General features: G+C 55.8%; 1 protein-coding gene across 1 annotated transcript in view; it reads right to left on the bottom strand.

The window, feature by feature from the left end:
* Positions 1–909: 909 nt before the first annotated feature.
* ADAMTS7 (ADAM metallopeptidase with thrombospondin type 1 motif 7) overlaps positions 910–14566 on the bottom strand; it is a 43635-nt gene continuing 29978 nt past the window's right edge. Inside the window, exons 20-24 of the mRNA XM_074155749.1 lie at positions 12999–13151; positions 12191–12364; positions 11446–11592; positions 11065–11224; positions 910–1652 (exon numbers count right to left, since the gene is read on the bottom strand). Coding sequence (XP_074011850.1) covers positions 1480–1652; positions 11065–11224; positions 11446–11592; positions 12191–12364; positions 12999–13151 — 807 coding nt within the window. The 3' untranslated portion in view covers positions 910–1479. The remainder of the gene's footprint in view (positions 1653–11064; positions 11225–11445; positions 11593–12190; positions 12365–12998; positions 13152–14566) is intronic.

Here is a 14566-nt window from a genome sequence, read left to right on the forward strand (position 1 = left end):
TAGCAAAACCTGGGAGCATGGGACAGACGGCGCCGGGGAGAAGGGGAACAGGACTGAACCCAGGCTCTTGGAACAGAAACGTTTACACCACGTTGGAAAAGGAATAAAACACAAATGGTGAAGTCATGGCTTGTGTTTTACATAGAAATGACAGACAGGAATTTCCCCCGTTCTGGGCCTGCTCCAGAGAGCCGGGGGGAGGAAGGAACCCACCCTGGGCTGTGCCACCCCACGGCACGTGCCCTGAGGGGCTCCAGCCTCTCCCCCTCCAGTGCAAGTACGATTTTCTTCATGGTCTCCCAGATTTTGGGCGTCCTCCATAGCCTGAAGAGTAATACGGAAAGGAATTCCTACCTAAATGCTCCTGACCCTCCTCCGGGGACCAACCTAAAAGGAAATCCTCCCTCGGCAGGCAGGGAGTGCCGCTCCTCCTACAATATCGGATATTCCAGTTAAAAGAAGCAGCTAAGCTTAACAGAGGTGAAGCTAGATAAGCAGGAAAAAGGTCTTTAGCTTTTAAGAAGACAGAGAAACACCTTAACCAACCATCAAACTGCTACGCCGTGACGGCAGACAGAAATCCAGGCGTGCTGCTGCTCACGAGGAAGGATGGAGCGAAGGGGATGCACTGCAGCTTTCCCCACTCTCCCCCCACAAATACAGGCAAGGAATTGTACTGTTGGACCCCAAAACCAAGGTGTCATTTCACTGGTGCCTTAGTGCCCGCGAGCACCCCCTCGGCTCCAGAGCGACCCGGGCAATGGCTTCGGCAGAGAAAGCCGGCAGCGGGGAGACGGGGCCACGGAGCCCTCGCACACAGCGCGAGCCCTGGACTCCTGGGGGTACCCCAAGCTGATACTTTAGTCCTCTTGCCCTGTCTCCATCTCTTAAATTACGGCTATTCAGCTTCAGTGTGTAAACATTTTAATGAAAATTACAGAAATGGGTTGCCAGCTTCAAGTCCCTTAAGGAAAAAAACCAAACCCCTAACCCGAATGGTCGGCTGTGCTGGTGGAATGCTAGATGCTCCCTTCATAGATATAAAAATAATAATAAAAGTCAAGAGTTTTGTGCTGGCCTGCCAACACCATCAAGAGGCTGAAAATGTCAAATGATAGCACCATAAGCGTTTCTGAGAGGCCTCCCCCGAATTATTGCTACATTCGGTTTCCCTTCCCCAAAATGTTTCCCCGACGGAGGGTCCCGGCTGCCCTGGCATCTCCCGCGGGACCAGCGGGACCCGCATCCTCAGCCCACACCAGACCTTGTTTTTCAGACCGATGGTTTGAGCACCGTTATAGTGTAGCACAAATAAAAGAAATCAAGCCTTTCCCCGTGTTTTGAAAAGAGCACCGGCCGGCACCGCCGCGGGACGAGGCAGAGCCGCAAGTCCTGGCTGTCACCCAGCTCCCGCTGCCGTCACGCCGCTCCGGGAGCCGCTGTGGGTCCTGGCGCTTCTTGCCCTCGGGGACGGTCCTGTCACCTCCTGGAGGCCCGCTCGTCCCCGCGGTCCCGGCCGGGCGCCGCGCCGTGCCTGTGCTGGCGGCAGCTTCGGCAGCACTGGAGGTGGACGGTGGGGAGGTGGCACCTTCCCAGGACCCGCAGGGTCTGGCAGAAGCCGAAGGTCAAGCGGTCACGCTCGCAGACGAAGCCTGGAGGGGAGGCGAGAGGGAAGGGACAGCATTTGATGCAAGGATTTTGCACTTGATGCAAAAATTGGCACGAGACAAAGACAGACCTCAGCAAAGGCAGAGCCCACCCTCCCCTGGGTGCCCAGCATCCGCCTTATTTCTAACTGCCACCAGAGATAACAGCTCTGCTCTTGTCTGCAGTTCTGCAGCACCTTCCCAGGGTGGAGAAACCATTTGGGGGAGCAGGACTGAGCCTGGGGCTCTCTCCCCGGGGAGGAGGGTCTGTGCTGGAGGCTTGGGAGAGGCGACAACCCCCCCCTCCCAGTCCCCAGACCTTCCCCGCAATCCCAGCAGAAGGCGGCAGAAAGGTGAGAATTCATTTTTCTTTGTGTTTAGATTATTTTGAGAACCCGCATCATCTGGGTCACTTCCTGCAGGTGTCTCGCAAACCTCAGAACAACATCGACCCTGCTTCGGGGACAGGCTTTGTTTTGGGAACCGCTGCCCTGGCAGCTCCCAGCTCCATCCCCAGCCAGACTGGGCTCAAACAGGCTGCAGCTCGGCTTAATTACAGCGGCAGAGACCCATCACCAAATACGCGTTGTTGATAGGCACATACTGTTGGTTTGCTTACATTTTTAATTTCCTCCTTTTCTACTTTATGTCAAAACACGCGTGCGCCTCACTGAGCCTCCAGCATCTCACCAGCTGTGGAAGACTCGTTTAAATTACAGGAGCTCTGTCTAATTTTACTTCCCCTACAGGTGATTAAAATAAATGACAGTTCTTCTCTGAAAAAGGGCAGAGTTGATGCTCCCTGGGGCCAGCACCCCCTGGTCCCCCCACGCTGCCTCTCCCCGGTCACCCTCCGTCTGGGACCACACTGAGCAGACACAGAAATGGGGCAAGAAAACAGGCTTTTCTCTTCCGGAGGACATTTTTCTGCTGGGGAAACAGCGGGCCCGAGCCAGGGGAGCTGGCTGACCATTGCCCCTCGCCATCTCCCCTCTGCGAACAAAAGGCTCTGCTGAGGGAACGGCTGCTGCCCCCATTCCCACGGGATGAGCCGTTACTGCACAGGACGCAGCAGATGCAGAGCAGAGACTTTTCCCCCCGTTCGGGATTTCAATCACAGCCCTCACCCCCCGCCAGCCCAGCAGTAAGGAGGTCACAATACTGGTCTAAAATTAATTTTCTATTTCGGTAGAGGTATTTCCTCTCTTCCTCTCGAGCGACAGCTATTTCTGCCCGGCAATAGTGTCTCTGTGCCCTGAAGAAAGCGTTTAACACAGAAGCCACTGGCACTGCTGGCTCCGAAGGACTGCGATCCCAGCCCCGCATCACGCTCCCAGGCTGGGGGTTTGGTCCAGCCCCCTGGATGCTGGGGAATAACGTGGGGATTTCCTGCTGGTTGAGCAGAGCGGATGAGGAATTGCTGGGAAGTCCAGAGAAGCATGGGATGGGAGCGGTGCCCGACCCAAACCTGCCGTGAGAACAGCCACACCACGCGACAGCTCCAGAGCCAGTGGGGAAAAGGGAACAGTTCCCTCGTGCGATGCTCCATCGGGGTCTGGGGGATGGTATTCCCTGGGAGCATCCCTGCGGCTCCGCACGGCATCCCCTGAACCCCCACAGCCCTTTTGCAATGGGACATTTGAGCACATGAATACATGTATTCCCGTGCGGCAGGACAGGGATATCTCAAGCAGGGATGCTGAAACACCTCTGGGGTGGCTGATGAGAAAGAAAAGCCTGGAGAGCCCCCTCCTCCTGCCCCAACAGCTGGCGACAGCAGCACTGGGGTGCACCAGCCAAGCTCCGGCTGAGCACACCCCTCTCAGCATCTCTCCCCTCGAGCAGGATTTGGCAATCGTTTACCCTCCACCGGGGCAGGAGGGATGGGTAATCCCCTCCTGCCTGCCCCGTGCTTCCCGTGGGATTCATAAACTCGTGGTGGTTTGGGTTCCTGGTTTTGGAAGCGACACCGAGCAGGAGACAGGGAAGGCAGGGGGGTTATTTATTCACTGCATGGCACGGAGCAAGTGTAACCGCAGTGAAAACCCCACGGTGGTTAGAAGACCTCAGTTCAAAATACCGTATGGATGGATGGGAACGTCACCGGTGCTTCGGAGGGTCAGTCGGGGGCGATGCTCCCGGGGCAGACCCCCACCGAGGACCCAGTATTTTTAGCCCGTGGCTGCTGTGCCTTGCTGGGCTCCTTTCTGTCCACGAGCCCTCTGCTTATCGCAACGGTCTTCCTAGAAAGCTATTTATGGATCGCAACCAAGTTGCCTCCTGCCTTCCCTTGAAAGAGGGGTAAAGGCCACGCTTCTGGAGCCTCTCCCTGGAAGGTCGCTTTCCAGGAGCAGAGGTGATGGTTTAGTTCTTCTCTGATCCCTTTCCAACAGGTCAGCACAGGAATTCCTGTACCTGCAGTACACAGAGCCGGACACAGGCGTAAATAAGCCCAATAGGTCTCCTGCCAGGAGTTATTTCTCTTTGCACCCCCATGTTATCTGCAAAGGTAGGAGCCTGCTGCGGAATAACAGACGGGATGGCTTTGGTGGCGGGTGGAGAGGAGCCACCACCCTTGGCTGGAGGCACCGCTGCAGCCCCTCTGCTGACCTTCCCCGAGACGCCGCCGCAGGACGCCGGGTTTCCAAAGCATTTTAGTAAAATGAAGTCAATGGGAGTTGCTGAGTGCTCATCATTTTTCCGTGCTCCGCTCCGATGGCTCCTCTCGGCGTGGATGTGTGCGGGGTCAAGCGCAGGTCTGAAAATCTTGGCTGAGCTCGTGATTCCTCCCTGGAATTTGGTCTTGGGCAAGGGAAGCTGTAATAAGCACTTAATTTTTCAGCTCTTCAGAGAGGGTCCCTGCAGAATTGACCCAATTTTCATTTAATGCTTTTACTGTTATTTTTTCCTATTAACAATTTTTTTTATATAATCCTAACACTTCATTTGAACACACACTCCAGTGTTCAAGTCTATGCCAAATTTTAGGCTAAAGAAATAGCTTAAAGCAGGGCTTTTAAAATCCAGGCTAAGTCAGCACATTAGAAACTGAAAACCCTCACTTTTTTTGGTTGTTTTTTTTAAGTTGGCGTGGAAGTCGCTTTAAATTTCATTTAAGCTTCTGCCATACAGACCTAAGCATTTACTTTTATGCTCGGGAAAAATAAACTTCCTGGAACAGGTTTTGTAAAAACAAGGAAAGGTTGAGGGTAGAGCTGAGCTAGCAGAAGCAGAGAATTCAGCGGGTGACCTCTGCCCTTTGGGATGCTCTCAGAGCCTGTGCTGAATTTAGCAAGTATTATCCCAGGCTCCTGCTCCGGGCCCCGCGGTGCCCCCGGGAACGAGCACTGGCGAAAGCGGCACATTTCATGGCAGGTAGCCCCGGAGCCACGGTCACCGGTCAGCAGGCATGCCGTGCGCCCCGCTGCCAGGCACCGCCACGGCCACAGCCTGGGAAACTGGGAGAAAAGCACAGAAGCCACACCGGCTCTCAGGGGTGAGCCCTGCTGCTCCCGGCACGTCTCGCTCAGCTCCCATCGACACCCCCCGAGCATCCAGCCTGGGGATTACAGAGCAGAGGGAGGAAAATGCTGGTGCTCTCTGAGAGTTTCAGAGGGATTATCCATTTTTTAGAGCCTCTGGATCCCACAGAGAGAAATTCTAATTTCCGAAGAGCTGCGGCACAGCCAGGACTTTCCCTACACCCCTGCGTTGCCTTCCCTTTCCTTCTCCCGAGTGCAGGGAGGGGGAGAAAAAGCCAGCTCTGCCGAAATGAGCCTCTGAGTGACCCCCAGCTTTCTCTCCAAAATCCAAAACCGCTTTAAACACACCGTATCCAGAGCTTCCCACAGCCCAGCCAGCCCTGCAAGGAGCCATCGGGCTTGAGCAGACAACTGTGACACATCTAGGGGGTCTTTGCTTTTTCTGCCTTTTTTATAACACAGAGATTAGGCAGGATAACCGGGCTCGGCAGCAGCGCTGAGCCCTCCTCTATTCCAGGACTGAGGGAAACCAAGTCCAGGCAGGACCCCCGGAGGGTGACGGCCGGCGTATCCCCGTGGCTGAGCGCAGCTGCTCCTCCAGCCACGGGTAAAGCCCCGTGTCTTCATTTTTGTCCTTGCTTTCCCCATTTTTAGCACTTCAAGGCCAAGGCCAGTATCCTCTCTGCTAAAGGTCTTTCTTCTGCATGGAAAAAATATGCCTTTGATGCATTCTGGAGAGTTTTCAAAAAAGTTAAGTAAAGGTTAATATCTCGTTGCTGGGATTAGGCTTTGCCTCCTCCCTGCCAGGCTGTTATCGGAGGTGTTGGCAAGGGGCTCCTGGCAGAGGAGCCCAGGCTGCAGCCACCAGCTCCCTTAGGTGCCCGCACAGGGTGCCCCATACCTGGACACCCGCACCCAGGGCAGATGAGCAGCAGATTCCTGTACCCTCCTAGTTGCTTGCACTGCACACTGAAGTCCACTGAGATTTACGCTTTTCCAAAACTTAAATCTACTTACTGGTTGCCAAGGAGGAGGGAGGAGAAGCATCTCCCACCAGCAGAAGAAGAGCATCTCCCATGGACAGAGGAGAAGCATCTCCCACAGCCAGAGAACAAGCAACTTCCACCACCAGAGGAGAAGCATCTCCCACTGCCGGAGGAGAAGCATGTCCCACCACTGCTGGTCAAACCAAGGCCATTTACACAAAAGCGTGCAGCACTGCTGTAAGGAAACCCTACCGTTCTCGTCGGGGTGAGGAAACCTGCCTTTCCTGCTCCATCTGCCTGATGTCTATTATGTTTTTTTCTCCCATTGCCCAGGTTTTCCCGGGAGCCGTGCCGTGCCGACCTGCTGTGCAGACCCAGCGTGGGTGGGCCGGTGTCTGGGCGCATTGCAGGGACCCCACAGCACCGTCACGGCTCCCACCTGGCATCGGCATCGATCCCCTCCATAGGATGGGACGATAGGGGGACGCCTGAACAGCCTCTGCCAGCCCGTGTCATGGAGAGCCCGTTTCTCCATAAAGCTCAAATATGTAACATTCATTTCTCCTACATTTAATAAAATCGGGGAGTCCTTTCCCGAGCACCCATTTCTCATTGATGGCTGCTGTTAATTAGCAGTAAACAAAGGGCACTTGATGGCTGGCTTGGCGGCACCTCCCTGCCTTGCCACTTGGATACAGGCTTACACGCTCAAATGACAGAGAAAATTGGAATCTGCTGCAATTATTTCTAGTCTGCGTCCCTCGCGGGCAAATTCAGCTCCACGCTACACGAATAGTGTCATTTCCCTACTCAAAGCAAGGAGGAATATAACATTTAATTTCCAATTAATCTTGAGGCAACTAGAAATACAACCAACCAGACCCTGGATAATGAGCCCGGAGCACCGCAAACGGAGGGCGCCGGGTGTCTGGGATTTACCCCAGCATGTCCCTGGTGCAGGGGGGGGTCTGCACCCCTCCATCCCCCCCCCCAAAGCATCGCCCCTCTCACAGCCTGTGCTGGCGACTCCCGGGACACACGGCTGAACTCCATCCCGCTCCATTCCTTCCCGCTGGCTGGAAACCTTTGTCTCCTTCCCAAAGAAACCATATCCACGGCCAGCTTGTACATATTTGTTCTGGGGCCAGCTGAATGCTTTACCTTAATTCCTTTCCCTCGCTGGTATTTAAAGCCTGAGAGGCTTGTGGGAACGGTCCTGTTTGCTAAAGCGCCTTGGCTGGAGCGAAGAACCAGAGCCCTCACCTGCCTGACACCTGCTTGGTGTGAGCTCGGGGAACTCGCAGACTCCAGAGAAACAGGCATGAGGAAAATTATTAATTTTATGGCATTTGTCACGATGAGTACCCCACGGGCTGCAAGCCTTCGGCCCTGAGCAGGGCTGTTCCACCCATCCCTGATGAGGTCTGGCCAAAAGCCATCGTGCAGGCACAGCCACTACATTCACAGCAGTGGAGCAGCTTTTGCCCAGCTCACCCATTAGCATCCTCCTCCAATATAAAGCCATTGCTGCTGTTGTGTTTTAAAACTGTTCAACCTGCTGGATAAACTGGCGCCGGCCTCTCCGAGCTCTCACACGGGATCTGCTGCTCAGCTCCTTCCCAAGGCGGCCATAAAACCAAGTGTAATACTTAAAGGCAGAAACAAACATGCTGTGAGGGGTTTTTTTCCAGCGTTCCGAGTTAGAAGAGATGATCCGGTAACAGGAGTGGCTGATGTGGGTGTGAGAGCACGGCTCGGAGTTAGGGCATGGGTGGAAATCAGACAGCAACGGGCTTCCCCCAGCCAGAGACTGCTCTTATCTCCCCGGCAGCCCTGCCCCAGGTCCAGCAAATCTGTTCCCGCTCCTGTGGCCCAGCCCGTGCTGTCAGGGGGACAGCGATGTCCCCCTCATCCCCTGGATGCCAGCAAGGACCTGCAGGGCTTTCCCGGCTGCCCACAGCCTGGGGGTGAGCAATGGCTCTCGGCACCCCTAAAGACTTTCCTGCACTGGAGTCGTGTTTGTTTGAGTTCCTTGTCTTAGCACGGAGTAAGATAAACGTCCCCAGCCTTGCTGGGGCATCGCACGGAGGCAGCCGGTGCCTGACGGGCTCCGATGCTTCCCAAGAGCCACCTAAGGACACGGCCAACCTTATCTTCTCCGCTCACAGCTGGATGCAGCTGTAAAACGACAGCCACATTTAAGAAGAACCTCTTTGTAATCATCAATTAATTTATAACCTGGCAACAGAACGGGATTCTGGTTCTAATTAATTCTGACCTCTAGTTGAAGAGAGCTGACTGCCAGTGAGATGTTTATGTTTGATCTGTTCCACCTCTGTTAAAAATTCATCCGATAACAGTTTTAACATTTAAACTCGACTGGGGTTATTCACGTTTTTGTGTCCAGTGAGAACACAGTTGCTCCCAAAGACAAATGCAGGATTTTGCTGGTAGCACTTCACCTTGGAGGCAAGAGAGAGGCTCCTTGTGCTTCTAACATAAACACATGAATCACCCCAGCCTGCATCAATCTTGTGCAGTAACGACCCTTTAAAACACAGGAAAGAGCTGGAGTTTACATTCATGCCTTTTCTGGGAGCCTCTGCCTGTGGATTTACACATCTGTGATTTCCTGCCATGTGAAAGTTTTGTTCCTCTTCATGGTTTGGCAGGAAATGTTTGTATTTCCAAGAGGCGTTTCCTGCGCTGGGCTACAGCCAGAGCATTTATGTCATTTTTAATCCAGGATTTTAACATTTATTTGTGTCCTTCCTACACATCTAAGTGGTTATTCTGGTACAACCTTGGCCATGCCGTGTGGCTCCACGGCTCTCATCGCCGAGCCCAGCTCGGATATTTTCCCTTGACAAAAATAGCCGGAACCACACATCAGCTCCTGCCCAAGCCTGACTAATTGCTTCCCGAGTGTCAAACTGCCCAACGGACTTACAAACGCAGGAGGGTTGTGCAGCCCCCGAAAAGGAGGGATTTAATGGCTAAAAGCATCCCGACGGCCAGCGGTCACAGTCTCCAAATCCCAGTTAACCAAAGCCACCGCTTCTGCCCTCCTCAGAACAGGTTTTAGGAGGAATGTGGCCGGATACAGGACAAACACAAACAGCTGGAAGGATGAGGACGGGTGTCCCCGGCTGCAGAGGGGGACCTGCAGGGAGGTGTGGGGCAGCCCATGGGGCCGGCTCCTGCTCTTTCCTTTTGCAGTAAACCTCCTGAGGGTCTAACGTTTCCTTCTGGGCAGACAAAAAGCTTTTTTTTTTTTTCCCCTTTTTGCCCAGACACATTAGAAAGATAAGGTCGATTAATGATTAACATGCTGCTATCAATGCCATCTAATCCCCTCATTATATTGCTTTCCCTTTTAAGTGCTGTTAACCCTTGCAGCCCCCAGGTTTCTGGCTTATGGGGAACTGCTCGGTGCTGTGGGACACGTCTCTCCAAGCGACGATGAGAGGAGAAGCCAAGCGAGAGCCCGTGGCACGGCAGAGCACCACGGCTGCAGGTAACTGAAGCTGTCAGACACGGCTCAGGGTAAAACGGGACTGACTCGCTGGAGCATGAACTCGGACATACCCAAGGATGTTGGAGAACCGGTCTTTTATCTGACTTTCTCATGGTGCACCCTGGCTTCTTTCAAGAGGTTTGTATCCAGGACTTCATCACTAAACAGCTTTCTGGCGGTCAGAGAGGTGAATCACTTGATATTTCTCTCTGGTTTCCCTTTTTCTGAATTACATGTCGCTTCTGAAGCGGGTCCCTGTGCCCGATGCCACCCCCGGCGCGGTCACTCGGGCAGGTGGCAGTGGTCCCTTTCCCTGGGCGATGCTGCTGCCTCCGACAAGCACATCCCAGCTCACATCCGTGCCAGAAAATAAACCCCACTCGGCCCCTTGGGAGCTGAATGCTCTGGGTATTTATAGACGGTTATAACATTCCCACTTAATTATTGATTAGCCAAGCCAGCCTTGCACAGCTCCTGTATAAAACACCCCCTCCATCTTCCCATGGGTACATTGCGTTTCAGTGGGCTGACCGGTTTTCCTTCCTCCCGCATCGCTCCCCTTGCTGCAGCCAGCACCAGCTCCCAGTTTGGCAGCACCAGCTCCCAGTTTGGCAGCACCACCAGCACCACACGTTCCCCATGCCCAGCCCCCCATCCCCCCCCCCCCATCCCTTCCTGGGGTCCCCTCCTGGCAGCAGGACGGCGTCACGCCGCCAGCCAGCGGGGAGAGCGCAGGGCACGGCCCGCCCCAGGGAAATTAATGGAGTGTCACTCGTCTTTCAGCACGGCCAGTTATTGCCGGCGCCCTCCTCCAGACTGTCCGGGGGGACCCAAGAAGTGAAAAGTGGGGAGAAGAAAAATAAACAATGAGTCTAAACTTGGCTAGAAAAAACATCTCCGGTTACGGGATCCTGAAACGGGTCGTGTTCTTACACGGCCTTTGCTTCATTTCACGGCACGGCTTCGAAGAGCCCGAGCGGACCACCCAGCCGGCACACAGCATGCCCACCCTACGCCCACCAACGCCGAGCCATTGAAACCTCCCCAGCACGTGGCACGTAGACACCGTGCTGTGCCTCGTCACGTTGCTGCATGACCCACAGCGAGCGTAAAAACTGGGCACACCTGAGGTTCTGACCGGGTGCTGCTGTATCAGCCCTCACTGGTGCTCTGGGTGGAAAAGTGTCTCCAACCACAGCAGAGGACAGTGATGGAGGACAATGCATTGCTCCTCCATAAAACTGATGATGGAGGAGCCACTCGCTCTCCAAGTAATATTCCTTAACTGAGAGCGTGGGTGGTTTTCACACCGATCTCCACAATTATTGCCATGTCCTCAAAAGGCAGCATTTAGCCCAAACGGCGTACGCAGGCTCTTGGGGAGCACAACCACACTGAAGAAAAGACTCTCAGCTTTCGGGACGGTCGCTTACCTGACTCGGAGCTCTCGCAGTCCTGCAGGTTGCACTTCTGGGTGCTCTCGGGCCAGGGCTCGTGGTCGCAGAGGCTGCTGTCCTCCTCGGCCAGCCCCGTCTTGGTGTTGATGCACTTGACCTGGCGCCGCTGGATGCCCCCGCCGCAGGGAGCCGTGCACTGCGGGAGCGGGGCAGCCCCGTCAGCCCCGGGGGGGGGGTGTCCCGTCCCCACACCCCCACACTGCCACCCCCCAACCCCGTGCTGCATCGGCAGCACCAGATCCCGGGAGGTTTTTATGGCAGTAGCCCTCAGTTTGGTTTTGAGGGTTGGGTTTTTGCCCCCGTTCCTTGCATTTGGAGCCAAAGCCCCGTGGGGAGGAGCGGTGGGCTCCCACTCACCTCTCCCCAGGAGCCCACCACCCAGGTGGTGCAGGGGTGGGTGTTGCAGGGCCGGGTGGTGTTGGGCCGTAAGGTCTCCTCGCAGCGGCCCAGCTCCGGGCACGTCACCAGCCGCTCCTGCTCCCCGCCGCCGCAGGACTCCGAGCACTGCCGGGAAGCCAGCCACAGAAAGGGGAAGCCAGCCATGCAAGAGAAAGGCAGACACGCTCCATCCATTGGTGTTTTAAGGAAATATGCTGCAAACCCACCCTACAAATACATAAGCACAGGAAAAACCTGCTTCCCAGGCGGAGAGCTTGCTTTTAGCCCTGCGGTTAGCGGGTGCCTGCCTTCCTGGTGCCCGAAACTGGCTGGGAGGGTCCCAGAGGCAGGAGGATGCTGCAGACCCACTGCAAGCATCTCCTTAAATCCTGCAGGCGTGGGAAGAGGCAGGCAGAGCCCGCTGCCTCCCTGCCGGCTGCGATCGGGGTGGGGGGGTGTTCAAGCAAAGCACATCGCTGTGGGCAGCTCAGCCCCCCCGGCCATGCGCTTGCCCAGCTACGGAGCATTTGCTCTGGGCAAGCAAATGCCAAGCGTTTGGCCAAACGTGCTTCCAGGGAGAGAGAGGAAAAGTAACTGTGGGTGTGAAATAGCCCGTCACGGACATGCCTGCCGCATTCTCCCAGGCAGGAGCAAAGCCCCGCTGTGATGCTTGGGGATCCAGCGCTGCCCCCCCACAGGCAGTCCCCTCCCCAGCAGCCCCTACCTCTCTCCAGGAGGACGTGTACCAGTCCAGGCATGGCGTGCTCTGGCAGGGGAGCCGTGCTGGTGGTTTGTAGAGGACAGCCTGGCAGTGGAAGGGCCGCAGGAGCCTCTGGTCTCTGGTGTCGATGCAGTGCACGTCCCGGACCTTCGTCCCCCCACCGCAGCTCCTGGAGCACTGAGGAACAAGAGGAGCATCAGGCCAGGGAAGGGTGGCAGGGGCCAGGGCAGGGGAATGGCCCCGGCAAAGGGAGGTGACCCCAGAGACACGCTCTGCCTTGGGTTGGATTGAGTTGGATACTCAACCTCTTTTCACCTCCTTCTCTAGTCCAAGCTAGAGAAAAGGTCCGTGCAGCTCTGAACCTGTCACTACCGTCTCTCCGAAAGCAATCGGCTTCCAGTTGCAACCCCAACAAAGCCTTTCCTTCTGACTGATGACCCCCCGCTCTGCTGAGCCAAGAGACGGTGCCCCCCAGAGCAGGGAGGGCTGTTCCCCACCCCTGAACCTGCTGGACTCACCCAACCCAAAGCACACACCGCCTCCTCGGGCAGGCTGGCCAGAATGTTTTCCAGAGACTTTCAAACCCCTCTTCATTTAGCTCTCTGCAAATTCCTGGCTTTTTTTAACCAGCCCAAGAGCAGGAAAAATGCAAAGATTATTGTGGGATGGCGCGGTTTAAACCCTGTGGCAAGTACCAGTCTTCACCCTCTGCCTCCACGAGCGATGGGGCAAGAGCACGCCCCGAGAGCGGGTCCCGCTCCAGCCGCGGGGATTTTTTCCATGGGTTTTTTGGGCTGCACGTCCCCTTTACCTTACTCCAGTTGCCCACGCGCCAGGAGGAACAGGGTCTCAGGGAACACCTCCGCGCGGGGACGGGTCTGCTCGCCGCGGCGCAGCCGTCGTCGCTGCCGCTGCTGCAGCGCACGCTCCTCCAGATCGCGCCCACGCCGCAGGTGGCCGAGCACTGCAACACAGCAGAGACGCTGCCCCCCGTGCCCCGTGGCTGGCTCTGGCCCAGGACGGAGCCCAGCGGCCCAGCAGAAAGGTCTCCGGGGACGCGGCTCATCACCCCCTCTGTGGGGGTGCCAGTAAAACCGGAGCGTGCGGGGGCAGAGATGCGGGGTGACGCGGAGAGAGGAGCTTTCCCGGAGGCTGTGCCCATCACCGCCTGGACCCAGCCCCATGGAGAACCCCCCACAGCCAGGGGCTCCTCTAACCAGTCCCACATCACGCAGCCCTCGGTTTGGGGGAAGGACAAGGAAAATCCTCCTCCATAGCACATTTCAGTCGTTTCTGGTCTGGCTGGGACTGTCCTTTCTCTCCCTGTGCATTCCAGGAGGATTCTCAGGCCATGACCCCAGTCCCAGCAGCGATGGCCATCACCCCTGTGCCAGCGTCCTGGCCACGGCCACCTGCATCTCGGTGGAAAACCAGGGCAGCACCTGGGATCTCTGCAGCTGGGGGGTGGCTTTAGCTTTTCTTGTTGCTAGGTCTCTATTAATTAGCACTAATGGCTTGAACCATTTGACTGCTGTCTCATAAAGCTCTGCTTCATGCCTGTCACAAGCACTGCCTGTCCCTTGCTCTCTCAGTGTTATGAGCTCCCATAAAGATTTCTCTCCACCTGAAGGGCAGTGCCTCCACCTCCTCCTTGGGATCCACCCCTCGCTGGCCAGACTGATCTGATTTATTTTGGAGCAGCCTTTCCATCTTAAAAGCCTTTGCAGGGCTTTTACAGCCAGGTACCTCTGTGTCACAGCACTGCCACCAGTCCCATCCCCGCGGCAGAGCCCCCTCCAACACCCCGGCTCAAGCGATGTTCAATGCCCTTTTATAAAACCCACATCTGGGACCGCATTTTTGCTGATGTTAAGCTTTGTCCTGACCATTACTGGGTCCTTTGTGCAGCCCTTCTTAAAAGGCTCCCCCAGCGCCCCGTCTCCGGTGCTCCACGACACCAAAGGCTTGTTATTTTTGTGCTTTCTGATAAAAGCCCATTACGATGAATTGCAGCAGCCATTTGTCTGTCACTGCAAACGCTACGCAGAGAGCAGCCTGGGGACAGCCAGGCAGTAAGGCGAGAGCTGATAATTGCTGATAATCTCCCACTCACTGCACTCAGCACAGCCCTTCCCTTTGGTAATTTGCAGCCTTGCTGTGCCTCACACTTGACATTTAAAATTGTGCCTTTTCATGGCGTATTTTAAGATGCTCTCTCCTATACAATGGCAGGAGCTTGTTCCCGTGCCAGGGGGTCCCCCTGGGTGCTCAGCCCCAGTGTGGGGGCTCTGTGTTTGCCCGCTGTGTGCTGCCACCACCCCCGGTCCCTCCCTGCCGAGCACTGCCCCAGAGACCAGCCAGGAGAGAGACAGGTCTCAG

This window comes from Numenius arquata, chromosome 11 (assembly GCF_964106895.1).
Source record: "Numenius arquata chromosome 11, bNumArq3.hap1.1, whole genome shotgun sequence".
In the NCBI taxonomy this organism is placed as follows: Eukaryota; Metazoa; Chordata; class Aves; order Charadriiformes; family Scolopacidae; genus Numenius; species Numenius arquata.